The sequence below is a fragment of the Hemitrygon akajei genome, chromosome 23 (genome assembly GCF_048418815.1).
Source record: "Hemitrygon akajei chromosome 23, sHemAka1.3, whole genome shotgun sequence".
Taxonomy (NCBI): domain Eukaryota; kingdom Metazoa; phylum Chordata; class Chondrichthyes; order Myliobatiformes; family Dasyatidae; genus Hemitrygon; species Hemitrygon akajei.
This window is the reverse complement of record NC_133146.1, coordinates 9,580,238-9,595,916: the sequence shown is the minus strand read 5'-3', so window position 1 is coordinate 9,595,916 and position 15,679 is coordinate 9,580,238. Positions and strand designations below refer to the sequence as shown.

General features: G+C 44.0%; 1 protein-coding gene across 1 annotated transcript in view; it reads right to left on the bottom strand.

Annotated features, from left to right (window-relative positions):
- The window catches only part of as3mt (arsenite methyltransferase), a 38,362-nt gene extending 23,578 nt beyond the window's left edge, over nt 1–14,784 (bottom strand). Inside the window, exons 1-6 of the mRNA XM_073026924.1 lie at nt 14,678–14,784; nt 13,694–13,745; nt 12,576–12,703; nt 7,040–7,190; nt 3,316–3,452; nt 577–646 (exon numbers count right to left, since the gene is read on the bottom strand). Of these exons, the coding sequence (XP_072883025.1) occupies nt 577–646; nt 3,316–3,452; nt 7,040–7,190; nt 12,576–12,703; nt 13,694–13,745; nt 14,678–14,706 (567 nt within the window). The 5' untranslated portion in view covers nt 14,707–14,784. The remainder of the gene's footprint in view (nt 1–576; nt 647–3,315; nt 3,453–7,039; nt 7,191–12,575; nt 12,704–13,693; nt 13,746–14,677) is intronic.
- Nucleotides 14,785–15,679: the final 895 nt, after the last annotated feature.

The window sequence follows — 15,679 nt, the reverse complement described above, 5'->3', positions numbered from 1 at the left end:
CCTTCCTCAACCTATACCTATTCCTTTAGTGTAGCCGCAAAGCAGCGGAGGTTTCAGATCAGAGTTTTCCTTCTCCTAGATCAACTGCCAACCACGGCTGACAAGACCCATCTGCCCCAAGCAACTGGTTTTAAGGTGCCTGTAACCTGCTTTTGCTCCTTCTCCTGTCAGTAGAAACAGTTCTGCTGGGCTTAGCAGCTAAGCCACGCGTGAAGGCCAGGAGCTGGACTTGGCTGTCAGATTTGCACAGCACTGGGAGAACTTAAAAGGTAATGTGAACGTGTCTCCATTACCACCCGCAGCTATAACAACCTTAAAGAACTACTCACTATTTACCTGTGCTGTGCACTACACGCAGTTTAGAACTGTATTTTATTAACATATTTATGGTAACATTTTGTTTTAGGTGCTGTGTGTGGGTGCACTGTGGTCCAGTGGAACATTGTTTTGTTTGGTTGATTATATGCACAGTCTGATGACAACAAACTTGAACTTGAAATAAAAACTTTTCACAGTCTCTTAATACTCCTGACAATAATTAAAAAAAGAACAGCATGACTAATACTAAACAGGTACCTTTAACACTCGATAGGCCTCTTCCAGCACAGCTGTTTTATCTGGCGATAAGTTTATCACGCAATTTGATCTGAAAAGAAAAATTATGTAAGCCCTTAACCTGCATACATAGAAAATTCAAGCAGCAGAAAGTTACACCAACTGTATTCATAACCAGCAGTATCAGTGGTCTACGGTACTCATGGATCCCAAATCAATCGAGACTGATAGTGAAGGGACTATCCCAGTCAGTGTTTAAAGCATCACACCAGAACCACAGTAGCTGCAAATGCATCCACAAGCTTAACATGAGGGATTAAATCCTTCAATTTATTTTATTGCATTAAACACCTTGAAGCAATCAGTGGAAATCCATAGGAATGCATTGATTATGAAGAGCAAACACGAGGAAATCTGCAGATGCTGGAAATTCAAACAACACACACAAAATGCTGGTGGAACACAGCAGACCAGGCAGCATCTATAAGGAGAAGCACTGTCGACATTTCGGGCCAAGACCCTTCATCAGGACTAACTGAAAGGAAAGACAGTAAGATAGTAAGGAGGGGGAAATGCGAAAACCCTCCCCCCCACTACTTTCAAATCTCTTGCTATCTTTCCTTTCAGTTAGTCCTGACGAAGGGTCTCGGCCCGAAACATCAACAGTGCTTCTCCTTACAGATGCTGCCTGGCCTGCTGTGTCCCACCAGCATTTTGTGTGTGTTCATTGATTATAAATCTCATTTGCTTCACAGTCAAAAGGTTTAATAACATTACCCTCCTAAACCCAAAAATATCCGCGAAGTCTGTAATAACATTTCTACAATAACACAGCATAGCAGCTAGGATAAGATTTTACAGCGTCAGTGATCAGAGTTCAATCCCACTACTGTGTAAGGAATTTTACATTCTCCCCATGATGGCATGGGTTTCTTCTCAGTGTTCCAGTTTCTTCCCACGTTGTGGGCTATGTTGTCTCTGGAAGCATGGCAACACTTGTGGGTTGTCCCCAACACATCCCCAGACTGTGCTGGTCATTGATGTAAATGATGCATTTCACATCTTTCAATATTTCAATGTACCTGTGACAAATAAAGCTAATGGGTTTTTTTTAAATCATCTTTAAATCTGTGGAATTCATTGCCAAAGACAGCTGCTCAGGACAAGTCATTGAGGATATTTAAGGTAAGGTTGATAGGATCTTGATTAGTAAAGGTGTCAAAGGCTACAGGGAGAAGGCATTGAGAGGGTTAATAAATAATAAATCAGCCGGATTTGAATGGCAGAGCAGACACTCTGGGCAAATGGCCTAATTCTGCTCCTTTTGTCTTATTGTCTACATCAAATAGACAAATACTATAAATCCATCATTAATCTACCACAAAAAACCGCAAACACCAACAGCAGCTTGCGAAGAAATAATTTCGTCAATCCTATTTTACAGAGAGATGAACAGAATTGTGGATACAATGGACATCTCTGTCGCTCTCTCAGCAAATTCCTGCCATTACTTATCTCATCCATCGCCTGCTTAGAGTTAAACAACACCAGTGGGCTGTGTTAGAATCCAAGGAATGGTAGTGGATGCGTTAGGAGGGGCACAACACTGCACAGAGGTATAAAGCTTGCAGTCATCTGATACAATTTCCCAAAGCCACATACTGTAGCACTACAGCACAGAAACAGGCCCTCCTGCCCATCTAGTCCATGCCAAACCATTACTCTGTCTAGTCCCATCAACCCACACCTGAGCCACAGCTCTTCATACACCTCCTATTTATGTACTTAACTAAACTTCTCCTAAATGTTAAAATCAAACTGAGAACCAACTCTTCTGCTGGCAGCTCATTTAACACTTTCACCACCCACTGAGTGAAGATCCTCCCCTCAGGTTTCCACTAAATATCTCACCTTTCACACTTAACCTATGATCCCCAGTTCTAGTTTCAGCTCTCTGTGGAAAAAGCATTTACCATATCCATGCTTCTCATAATTTAGTGTACCTCTACCAAATCTCCTACACTCCAAGAAAAAAGCCCACATCTATTCAACCTTTCCCTATAACCCGGGTCTTCAATTCCCGGCAACATCCTTGTAAATTTTCTCTGTATTCTTTCAACCTTGTTTACATCTTTCTGAAGGCAGGTGACCAGAACTGCACACTATTCTCCAAATTAGACCTCACCAACATCTTATACAATTTCAACATCCTAACTCCTGCACTTAATACTTTGATTTGTGAAGGGCAATATGCCAAAAGCTTTCTTCACAACCTGTGACACCTCTTTTAAAGAGTTATGGATCTGTAACCCCAGATCCTTCTTGTCCAAAATGTCACAGTGAACCACAGCGACGTGCTTCAGGCTGCTTACAAAACTTCTAAATATACCTCTCTTGAATTACTCTCTGTGCCATCTGCAGCATGTAATTTTCCTTTAAGCAACATACTTTTGATTTTTCAAATTTCAAACAAGTTACGGGGTTGTATACGGTGACATATATGCACTCTGATAATAAACTCTGAACTCTGTTCTCCTCTCATTCTCCTACTCTCAGGGAAAAAAGTGGCCAATTTGCCACATTTTCCAAGTGTTCCTTCTGGGGAAAACAACTCAGTTGTTGAAAAAGGGGGAAGCTCCCATGATTAAAAAAAATTATATAACCCACAGAATTACTCTGATCCTAGGCAGCTCAAAGATAAAAGCCAGCAAAGTTAAACTACAAAATACCAGAAGAAATAAAGTTACTGTTTAAACATACATAATAATATCAAAGGTACTGTCTTTCAATCCAACATCACCAAGGTTTTCAATGTATCCTTGAAGGAAATCCACATTGGGTTTACTGAAGCCAAACTTCTTCGTGTGATAGTCAACAAACTTCTTTGCCAGTTGTATCTGCAGGACAAAATCAACAGGTAGACAAGAAAGTTCCTCATAGCCAAAAGTTTCCAACCCAAGTTATATATCAAAACATTATACATTAAGAGGCATAAATTGAGTGGACAGCCAGAATTTTTTTTTTACCTCAGGGCAGAAATGGCTAATATGAGGAGCAGAACTTTAAGGTAATTGGAGGAAAGTAAGGGGGGGGGGGATGCTCTTAGATAGGTACATGGATGAAAGAAAAATGGAGGGCTATGTAAGAGGGAAGAGTTAGATTGCAAGTTCAGAAGTTCAAAGTAAATTTATTATCCAAATTACATATACGTCACCATGTACAACATTCAATAAATCCATAACAGAACAATACCCATAATAGAATCGATGAAAGACCGCACCAACTTAAGTGCTCATGCAATGTGCAAAAGACAACAAACTGCGCAAATACAAAAAGAAATAATAATAAATAAATAAGCAATAACTATCGAGAACATGAGATGAAGAGTCCTCGAAAGTGAGTTGTGGGAACATTTCTGTGATGGGGGCAAATGAAGTTGAGTGAAGTTATCTCCTTTGGTTCCAGAGGCTGATGATTGAGAGGCAGTAACGGCTACTGAGAGGTAATAATAACTCATTCCACTGTATGTTTGGATTGATCTTAGCGTAGGATAGAAGGAGACTGGCACAACATCGTGGGCCAAAGGGCCCGTACTATGCCGAAATGTTTTATGTTCTAAAATGGTGAAGAAAGGTCAAGTAAAACATAAGTCTTTGAAAGACCTCACAGTCTTTTTACAACCAATGAGAAAGTATGAAGTCCTGTGACTATTGCCGGCCAACTAGAGTACAGCTAGAATCCATAATTATAAGCTTTGGGGCTAGTGGTGGGTAAATGACAAGACACCAGAGCGAAGTCTTAGTCTTTCCCAAAGTAATGCTGTGGGATTCGTCATCTCCACTGAGGGAGCAGCTTGAGGTTTCAGCTGGAAGTCTGGCGGGAAAAACTTAAGGGTGGTCCAGAGATAGAAAGCTGGAAAGGTCAAAGAATTCATCAGTAGAGGTCTGAAGGTGGAGTCTGCAACTCCAGGCCAGAGGCCCGATGTCTGAGACCAGGGACAGGAGGTTCAAAGGCCTGTCCTGGGTTTGAAGGCCTGTCTTGTTCTGTGCTGTGCTCTGCACCGTGCCACATTGCTCTGCACTCTGCCATGTTGTTCTGATGAACATGGTGGGAATATTATGTCGGCCCCAGAACACATGGCGACACTCGGATGCTGTCCCCGTGCCCTCTTTTGTTGTTAACGCAAACAACTCATTCCACTGTACGTTCGATACACTTGATAAATACATTTCAATCTGAATCCGAACATCGGAACGTCAGACTAGTTTCTGTTGAGTCTGCAGTGGGACCAGGACTCTCAATGTCTTGGTTCTGAATACAGCCCTGATCAACACTCACATAAGAAACTGTAAGCTTCGGGTCTCTTTCGCAGTGTTAACGGAGAATAATGACTTGTTCATTTTATGTTCAGTATTGATGAATAATACTCCCCTGAGAAAGCCTGGCGTGTATTTGGAGGTGTTAAACAAAGTCAGGTAACAAATGTGTTCCTGGAACTAGATTACTGCCCTGAATCAGCAATAAAGACAGGGTTTCTACGTTAGAGACGGTGCAGGAGGCTGCCTGATCTAGAGAGTATGGTTTATGAGGAAAGGCTGAGTGAGCTGGAGCTTTTCTCTTTGGAGCAAAGGAGGGTGACAGGCGACTTGTCAGAGGTGTACAAGCTGAGAAGTGGCATAGATCGAGTGGACAGACAGGGACTTCTTCCCACCGCGGCAAAGGCTAGCACACGAGAACTTATCTTACGGTGAGTACTGGGTTTATATTTTTCCACAGAGAGTGGTGGGTGTTTGGAATGCAGTGCCGGGGGTGGGGGGTTGGTGGGAGAGAGACATAGCATGAGAATTGGGTCAAGTCTACTGAAACAAAGATGAGGAAAAGTGTCATCACTGAGAGGTGGTGGAGGTTTGGTCATTAAATTCATTCAAAACAGAGACTGAGAAGAATTATGGATAATCAGGGAGCTCAGGGTGATGTCAGGGCAACACAAACAGCCAAGACTGTGATGACTGACTCTACCCCTGCCCCTACTTCCTGTGACCTTTGTTTAACAACCAAAATAAGATTCAAGACCAAAAGATATAGGAGCAGAATTAGGCCATTCGGCCCATCGAGTCTGCTCCACATTCCATCATGGCTGATTTATTATCCCTCTCAACCCCATTCTGCTGCCCTCTCCCATTTCCTTTGGTGTCCTGACCAATCAAGAGCTTATCAACCTCCAGTTTAAATGTACCCAATGACCTGGTCTCCACCGTTGTCCGTGGCAACGAATTCCACAGATTTGGCACCCCCCCCCCCCCCACCATATCAGTAACCTGTACAGCTGGAAGCCACAACACTGCAGTTCTGAAGGTGACACAGTGAAGGCACTGGGATGAAGTGGTTAGGAAAGATACCAGGCCAAAAGGACAAGGTGAGGCAGACACATCTGTTCAGATCAAGTGGAACAGCCTTCAAGTTTAGAAGGTCACAGAAATAATTTCCCTTCAGCCTTCTGCCCGAACAAGCAGAGCCTCAGAAATAGAACTGAGGGCTCCCAATCACTTTCAGATTTATTCACCATATGTACATGGAAACATACAATGAAGTACATCAGCTGTGTTGTAACATTGAGGAACGTGCAGGGGTCTGCTGGCACGTGTGCACAACACATAGCATACCCACAATGCTCAGGAGAACACAGAATCGCACCCACACCCTCTCTTTTCCTCTGCAAGTGTGGTTTAATTACTTCAATGTCCTACTCCGCAAGTGCTTCGTTTTCCAACATTTATCTAAATCCTTCTTGAAAGATTACCATTGTATCTACCTCAGTCCATTCAGGTAGGGCATAACTATCTGCCCTGGTCACTGGCTGCTCTGTGCGTCCCTGTTCTTGGAGAAACAGAACACAGAACGGTACAGCACAGGAAATGCGTTTCCCCACCGATGTCCGCGTCAAACACAATGCCAGATTAAATTAAACCTCTTCTGCCCACGCATCATCCGTATCTCTCCATTCCCTACATATTCACATGTCTATCAGCCCCTTAAACACCACTGTCATATCTGCTTCCACCACGACCTTCGGCAGTCTGTTCCATTTTCTTCCCCTTTAAATCTTCCCCCTCTCAGCTTAAATGTTTAAAGGTTCATTTAGTATCAGAGAATGTATACAGTATACAACCTGAAAATTATACTCTTCACAGACATCCAAGAAACAAGAACCCCATAATTTTATAAACTCTCATGATTCTACAAACTTCTAACATGTCTTCCCTCAGCCTCTGACGCCCTGGAGAAAACAACAGAAGTTTGTCCATCCTCTCCTTATAGCTCACACCACGTCTTCTGCACCCTCTCCAAAGCCTCTACGACTTTCCTAGAGCAGAGAGGATGCTTCCTATGGTGGGGGTATCCAGAACTAGAGGGCACAGCCTCAAAACTGAAGAGCGATCTTTTAGAACAGAGGTAACGGGAAGACCAGAAATGCATGCATTACCTGCCCATCAGTCATGTCTATCCCAGTCACGTGGCCCTTTTCCCCGACCAGTTTGCTGAGCATATAGCAGTCCCGGCCACTCCCACTTCCCAAATCCAGGATCCAACAATTCTCCAAGCATTCAGGAACCACGAGTCCACATCCGTAATACCTGTCAAATATCACAGAGGCAATAACAAATAAATCCGTTACCTGAAAGAGGAGTGGAAACAGGATTGCAGAGCAAAGTTCCAAAGACCTTGGGGAAGTATTGGAGAAACTTCAGGGTTTCAAATTTCAAAATAAATTGTTACCATACTTGTTACCTTATTCTGTACTACCTTGAGATTCAGCTTCTTGCAAGCATTTGCAGGACAAAAAATAGAGGAAAGAAGGTTTCTGGACCGAGAGCAAGGGAAGAGAATTCATCCGTAGTCCATTTTGGATCCTGAATGACAACCTCGTCAACATTTAGGAGCTGCAAATCATACACACAAGAGATTTGCAGAGCTGGAAATCCAGAGCAAAGTGCACATAAGACAGTATCTATGGAGGGGAATAAACATAGAAACATAGAAAATAGGTGCAGGAGTAGGCCATTCGGCCCTTCGAGCCTGCACCGCCATTCAGTATGATCATGGCTGATCATCCAACTCAAAATCCTGTACCTGCTTTCTCTCCATACCCCCTGATCCCTTTAGCCACAAGGGCCATATCTAACTTCCTCTTAAATATAGCCAATGAACCGGCCTCAACTGTTTCCTGTGGCAGAGAATTCCACAGATTCACCACTCTCTGTGTGAAGAAGTTTATCCTCATCTCAGTCCTAAAAGGCTTCCCCTTTATCCTTAAACTGTGACCCCTCGTTCTGGACTTCCCCAACATTGGAAACAATCTTCCTGCATCTAGCCTGTCCAATCCCTTTAGAATTTTATACGTTTCAATAAGATCCCCCCTCAGTCTTCTAAATTCCAGTGAGTATAAGCCTAGTCGATCCAGTCTTTCTTCATATGAAAGTCCTGCCATCCCAGGAATCAATCTGGTGAACCTTCTCTGTACTCCCTCTATGGCAAGAATGTCTTTCCTCAGATTAGGGGACCAAAACTGCACACAATATTCTAGATGCGGTCTCACCAAGGCCTTGTACAACTGCAGAACCTCCCTGTTCCTGTACTCAAATCCTTTTGCTATGAATGCCAACATACCATTTGCCTTTTTCACCGCCTGCTGTACCTGCATGCCCACCTTCAATGACTGGTGTACAATACAATGTACAAACAGTCCTGATGAAGGGCATTAGCCTGAAATGTCGACTGTTTATTCCTCTCCATTGATGCTGAGCTCCTTCAGCATTTTGCGGGTGTTATTTTATGCAGTTACTGTTTAAAGAGGCAAACTAAATAACACTGATATTTGGTAAGAGTTACTTATCATTTCAATGACACAATGAATGTAAAGACATACTGATTGCACTGTATTTCCTGTATATCCTAGAGCTTTTACACTTTATTCTGCATTCTGTTATTGTTTTGCCTTGTTCTATCTCAATGCACTGTGTAATGGTTTAATTTGTATGAAGAGCATGCAAAACAAGCTTTTCACTTTATCTTCGTACATGTGACAATAATAAACCAATTCCAATTCCCATTTAGACTCCGATTTATTCATCACAGGTACATCGAAACATACAAAGGCATTGTTTTGTGTTAACAACGAACACAACCCGACGACAGCCCACAAGTGTCACCACACAATCCATCATAGCATGCCCACAATGCTCAGCGGGACAACACAGAACACAATCAGCAACAGCAAGACAAGACCCTTTCCTTCCTCCTCACACTCCCCCCCCCCCCACCCTCACGCACACAGACAATCCTCCACCCCCAAGCCTCTAGCCTTCGGCTAGGGCTTCGAATTCAGGGCTTCTGATCAACCTTCGGTTTCTGATCTTCAACCTCGACCTCCAGACCAGCCAATGAAGGGACCCTGATTTCCAGGCTCAAACTTTGGGTATGCCAACTGACCAGCTTTCACGTCTTCTGCTCTGATCCAGGGGAACTGGGGTAGCCCAACATCCACCTGTCCACCAGTTCTGACCGAATTTCAAACCAACCTCATCCAGGAAGACGAGACAACTTACATCACAGACACCTCTCACACCTCTCTTGACTTGTCTCCAATTAGGTTTTTTAACTGCACAAATAAATGCTTTTTTTGCAGTCTTTTCCCTCTCTTCACTGTATATGACTTTGTATAATTAATACAATGTGTGTAGTCAGTAGTTATGTGCCTGTGATGGAGGTGCAGATAGGTGTTACACTGTACCTGCACCTCACTCACCATGCTCGTGCACGACAAAAAACTCTCCTCGACTGGTCCTGGAGGGAATTTCCCCAGAAGAATGCACAGCGGGGTGGGTACCCATAACACTATGGACTCCAAGCTTGATTGACAGGGGGAATTACCCAATCATCAGCAACTTGACTATCACCAAAATAAACATTCTTCACCACCTAATCACAGATCCACTACTTCGTCCCTCTGTTCCTCCACACTACTAAGAATTCTGGCATTAACTTTGCATCCAGTCTTCAAGTTCCACCTTCCGAAGTGGATGACTTCATGCTTCCCAGATTAAACTCCATCTGCTACTTCTCAGCCCAGCTCGACATCCTATTGCAACTTATGACGACCATCTGCACTATCCCCAACACCGCAGAATTGCTAACAGGGTGGGCAAGGCCACTGAAACTGAGACCACCTTCAGTTTCTGGTAGGAGACTGACCAGACTCTAGTAACTTCAGTGGAGCCTCCCCATGGTCCACCAGATATCCTTGTAACACATCTTTTAAAAGCAATTTTTGGAGGTATAGATCTTAGCTAGTACCATTCATTTTGTAAAGCTAACTTCTGAGTACGTAAGCCTTTCAAATTAAAAACATATCAGTTACTGATTCAGTAAACAATATTATCCATCTGGTCTATGAGCTTCCTTGAACTAAACAACTTAAGAGTCAGCTTGTCTGTTTGAAACAACCCATTATCTTGTACTCTACCCTAAAGCAGGTGCAGTGACTCTTGACAGAGTATTTTCAAAATACAGAGACTACTTGCAAAGCTGAGTGCTTTTCATTCACATTTTAAAACTTCCATTTATGACCAGAAGTTAAACAAACTGTTAGTTGGAAGTTTACTTATAACTGTTTCATCTTACAAGATGCTGCGTTTAGAAAGCAAGGTTAGCAAAAATGCCGAGGAGTAAATAATCTATTACAACTCCAGAGGAAACCCACACATTCTTAGGAAGAATGTGCAAACTCCACATAAACAGCACTCAAGGTCAAAGATTCAATCCGTTCTCCAGCACCACAAGGCAGGCATTCTACAAGCTGTATCGCCGGTCTGTTCAAACACAATTTGGATGGTCAATTAATGCTGACTTTGCTCTCGATATCTACACACTAAATCAATTTATCTACAAGCAATAAACTTCATGCATCAGTTTGACTCCAAATGACCTTGAGGAGTGCACAGGTGGGCCCTCTACAGGAGAAAACAGACAGCGACAACATTAAGTGTAACACCTTACTGCACCCATGATTGGGGTTCAACTCCCACCGCTGCCTGTAAGAAGTTTATACCTTCTCCCCAGGACTGCATGGGTTTCCTCCCACATTTCAAAGACTCACAGTAAGTTGTGGGCATGCTACGTTATCACTTTATGCTTACAATCCACCCCTCATACCTACACTGACACAGTCACTGTCCTGTTGTGTTGCTACCTAGAAGAGTTCCTTTTGCCAAGACGAACTTTGTCAGTTTATCATTTACTGCCAGATTCACCTTGTGTACAGATACTCCTGCACCTAGCATCACTTTATGGACACGTGATTAGTCTATGTATACAAGGCCACGCTCAACAGTGTTTATAGGAATGTTTTGTATTTATATTTTGTGTGTTTTTTATGTTTATTTTGTATTTTCTATCCTGGGTTTCATTCTCCTTTACACTCATGAATGAGAATAAACAACCTTGAATCTTGCCACACAGTCTGGCCACGGCACATCCTCGGGCTGCGTTGGTCGTCGACACAAACGGCACATTCCATTGTATGGTTCAATGTACGTGCAGTGAATGAAGCTTTTGACTTCAACAGCTCAAAGTTCAAGGTAAACTTGTTATCCAAGTATGTACACATCACCATAGGCTACCCTGAGATCCATTTTCTTGCAGGCATTCACAGTTGTTCAAAGAAATACAACTGAATCAATGAAAAACTACAACGACTGACAAAGAGCCAACGTGCAAAAGAAAGTAAACTGTGCAAACAGAAAATAAACATGTAATAATAATAAATAAATAAATAAATGCTGAGAATGTGAACTGTAGAGTCCTCGAAAGTGAGTCCATAGGTTGCTTTCAGTGATCAGTTTAGTGCTGTGGTGAGTGAAGTTTAAGAGCCTGATGGTTGAGGGGTAATAACTGCCCCTGAACCTGGTGGTGTGAGATCTCTGGCTCCAGTGAGAAGAGAGCGCGGCCTGGATGGCGAGAGTCCTTTCTTGTGGCAATGCTTCCTGCAGATGTGCTCGGTGGCAGTGACAAGCTGGGCTGTGGGCTTAATACCACAGGAGAGCAACCAATACAAGAGTGCCACGTTGGTATGAACAGTTGTGTACATGCTGAGGCGAACAGGAACAGACGTAGGACGAAAGTGAAATAAATTCTGTACAACCTCACCACCACTACATTATGTACAGACACTCCTGTGTCAGTGTCACTTTATGAACATACGTCTATACAAGCTGTCTTACGTATTTATAACTATCATGTTCTCTTTTGTGCTGCATCTCCACTCACATTATTCTACAGATGTGTAGTAGAGAGCATCCTAACGAGCTACATCACTGCACGGTACAGAAACTTGCACTGTGGCGGACGGGGGGGGGGTGCGCTACAACCTGTAATCAGAATGCATCATCGGCACCAGCCTACCTGCCATCAAGGACCTGTGTACAGAAAGGTGCCAGAAAAGAGCCAGTAACACCATGAAGGATCCTACCCACCCCGCTCATGGCCGGTTTGACCCACTCCCATTAGGGACAAGGCTACACATCATCTACACCAGGACCACCACACTCAAAAACAGCTACTTTCCCCAAGCAGCAAGGCTGATCAACACCTCCACCACTACTTTAACATTTCCTATCTTATGTACGGACACCCCTGTCCCGAGCATCATCTTATAGACATGCAATCAACATAAATAAGCTATCTTGCGTATTTATAACTGGAGACAACAGGGAAGGCTCAACCAGGACAGACGGCTCTGAGCAGTTTCTGTCAGCGGCCTATGCCCCAGAAGGGGCGATGGGGCTTAAGAAGGTGTATTTATCTTTATTGTGTTCTTTATCTTATTGTGGTTTTCTATGTGCTGTATCAGATCCAGAATAATAATTACTTCATTCTCCTTTACACTTGTGTACAGGAAATTAAACAACCTTGAATCTTGAACATCACAGATCACGATCATAAAGATTATAAAGATTTCAGACCTGGCGCTCACTTCCTCGTGAACATCTTTCAACGCTTCGTGCACGTGCTTAGCGAGTGCTTTAGCAGGAGTGACACAGGCATTCAGTACCAGATCTTCCGTTCGCTTCAGCCTCTTTCCATAGTAATCCTGTTGGCAAGTTGCAGAGCGTCAGAGAGTCACAGTGTTGCCAGGACAGGACAGAACTTACTGAGCCCTAGGGGGAGTAGCACATGGGGGGGGGGGGGGTAATCTCTCAAAACTCATTCATAACCACGACTATAATAAACTGTTGCCACGAAAGATGGTTAACACAACACTTTACAGCAACACAGGTTCAATTCCTGCTGTAAGGAGATTATATGTTCTCCCCATGATGTGTGGGTTTCCTCCAGGTGCTCTGGTTTCCTCCCACAGTCCAAAAGATGTACCAGCTGGTCATTGTAAATTGGCCCATGATTAGGCTCGGATGAAATCAGGGGGTCGCTGGGTGGCATGGCTCAAAGGGCAAGAAGGGCCTATTTCAATTAAATAAATTAATTAAAGGTAGAACCTGCATTGAAATATATTACTTTGACCTCCTAGCAACACTCACAAAATGCAGGAGGAACTCAGCAGGCCAGGCAGCATCTGTGGAAGAGTACAAAAAGCTGAGGGGGGGGGGGGGGGAGAGGAGAGGGAAACACAAGGTGAGAGGTGAAACCCGAAGGGGAGGGGATGAAGAACTGGCAATTAAACTGGTGAAAGAGACAGAGGCCATGGAAGGAAGAAAAGGGGGGAGGAGCACCAAAGGGAGGCGATGGGCGGGCAAGGAGATGAGGTGAGAGAGGGAAAAGGGAATGGGAAACGGTGGGGTTGGGGGGGGCACACCACCGAAAGTTTGAGAAATTGGTGTTCCTGCCATCAGGTTGGAGGCTACCTAAACGGAATATGTGTTGTTCCTCCAACCTGAGTGTGTTCTCATCACGACAGTAGAGGAGGCTACGGATCGACATATCGGAATGAGAATGGGAAGTGGAATTAAAATTGGCGGCCACTGGGAATTCCCGCTGCCCGGCCTGCCGAGTTCCTCCAGCATTTTGTGGGTGTTGCTTGGATTGACGGCATCTGCAAATTTTCTCTTGTATGTGACTGGGTTACCTTGACCTCCTCGTGGATTTTCGAACGTTGACGGCATTTAGTTGAAGAGAGCCTGCAAGGAATAATTAAAAACCAAAGGTCAGAAGCTGCTCGCAACCTTGCCTTCCCCGACAGAAATCCACCACAGCAATTTAATGATTAAAAAACTCGTGTCTACAGGTCTCCCTCGGTTATGAGGATTACATTCTGGGAAAGACACAGATGGAGTGGACAGCCAGCACCTTTTCCCCCAGGGTGAAAATGGCTAGGAGAGGTAGATCGGAGGAGAGCATAGGGGGGCGTCAAAGGTACTGTTTTTTTTAAACAGGGTGATCAATGAGAGACTGATACATTGGTGACAGTTAAGAGACTCTTAGATAGGCCCATGGATGGAGTGCTACATGGATGGCTACCCCTCGAGTTTGATGAAAGAGGGAGGGGCCGAAAGAGACATTGTTGAGTGTGAGATCCAGTTCTGCCAGACGGAGGAGGGTAGTGATGGAGGGGACCTAGTCGAGTTTGCTATCGAGTGAAGATGAGAGCTTTAAGGCATTCGCGATGGGGTACAGGCGTATTTAGGGACAGGACATTAGGACATCTGAATAGAGACTGCAGATGCTGGAATCTGCACCTACAATGTGCTGGACACCCCGAGCTCCTCCAGCACACTGCGATTCGACGCCAGTTGTGCCGCTGACCCAACCACATCACAGCTGACGATTAAAGCTAACTTGTTTATTCTCCGTTCTGACGGAGAGGTTCCATCAGAAACGTTTACTGATTCTCCACAGACATAAACACGCGAGATTCTGCAGACGCTGGAGCAACTCTGAAGGTCAGGCAGCATCTGTGGAGAGTAAGAAACAGTCGACGTTTCAGGCCGAGGCCCTTCATCGGGACTGGAGAGGAAGAGGGCAGAAGTCAGAATAAGGTGGTAATGGGGAGGGTGCAGGGTGAACCATTGCCCCCCACCCCCACTCTACAACGTACAGAAGACAAGCATACCTTCCCCCAGAGCCCGGCTCCTGCGCCATGACTTCTCCTCTCAAAGTCCGGAACACTTCCGGGCACCCACGTGACCGGTATCCCGGCAACCTCTGTCAATCATCAGCTGCAAACCCGGAGCTCGCGGCTGGATGTTCTTGCGGGTTCATTTCCCTAATTGAAAGATTGAGACGTCCGAAGGTTGTAGGTACCTTCTACGGGAATAGAATTGTAAAAGCTAAAAAGATGCAATTAAATTTAAAAAAACATAATAAAGTGGGCGTAGATTCGTTTTCGAACGCCAGATGAAAGGCCTAATGTCTCCAGTTTGCCTATTTTTTTACGATGATACAGATCACCAGTTGGCATTGCTCGCGTCTTTCTAAAGTACACAACCAATTCCTTGATGTTTGGTTCAAGGTTACTGTGGCGATCACCCGAGCAGCCGATGAATCCTGCATCATCTGAGATTCTGCCAACAACGGATGCGTGGTCGGCGAACTTATTTCAGCTGTGCCGAGCCACGCGGTCGAGTGTGTGGAGCAGTGATTCCCAAACATTTCCCCTTGGCTCGCAGCGCCCGCCTCTCCCTTCCCGACCATTACATAAAAACTATAATGAATTTTGATTTATGATGCACAGTGAAAGAAACTGCAAATTCAAAAGTGATATTTGCAAAAATATTTAAATCTAAAGTTACAAATAAAATAATTACTTTATTTAATTACAGTATAAACAAATTTATTAAACGATTTTAGAGTGTATATTAATAGTCCAAATAACTAGTCACCACGTCATTTTCACCTTTCAATGAGATGAATGGGCTTGGTGCGGTGATATCAACTTCTCTACATCAGGTACGATGTTGTTTTGAACCTGGGATTCAGGTCAGACATTTTGTAGCGAGATCAGTTCTCCCTCCATCCTTCCCGTTAATTCCTCATTGCAAATGTTCAGGAATTGATTCATTATTCAATCTAGAATTTGATCAAGAGAAGATCGTGAAACCTCTCCGACATGACT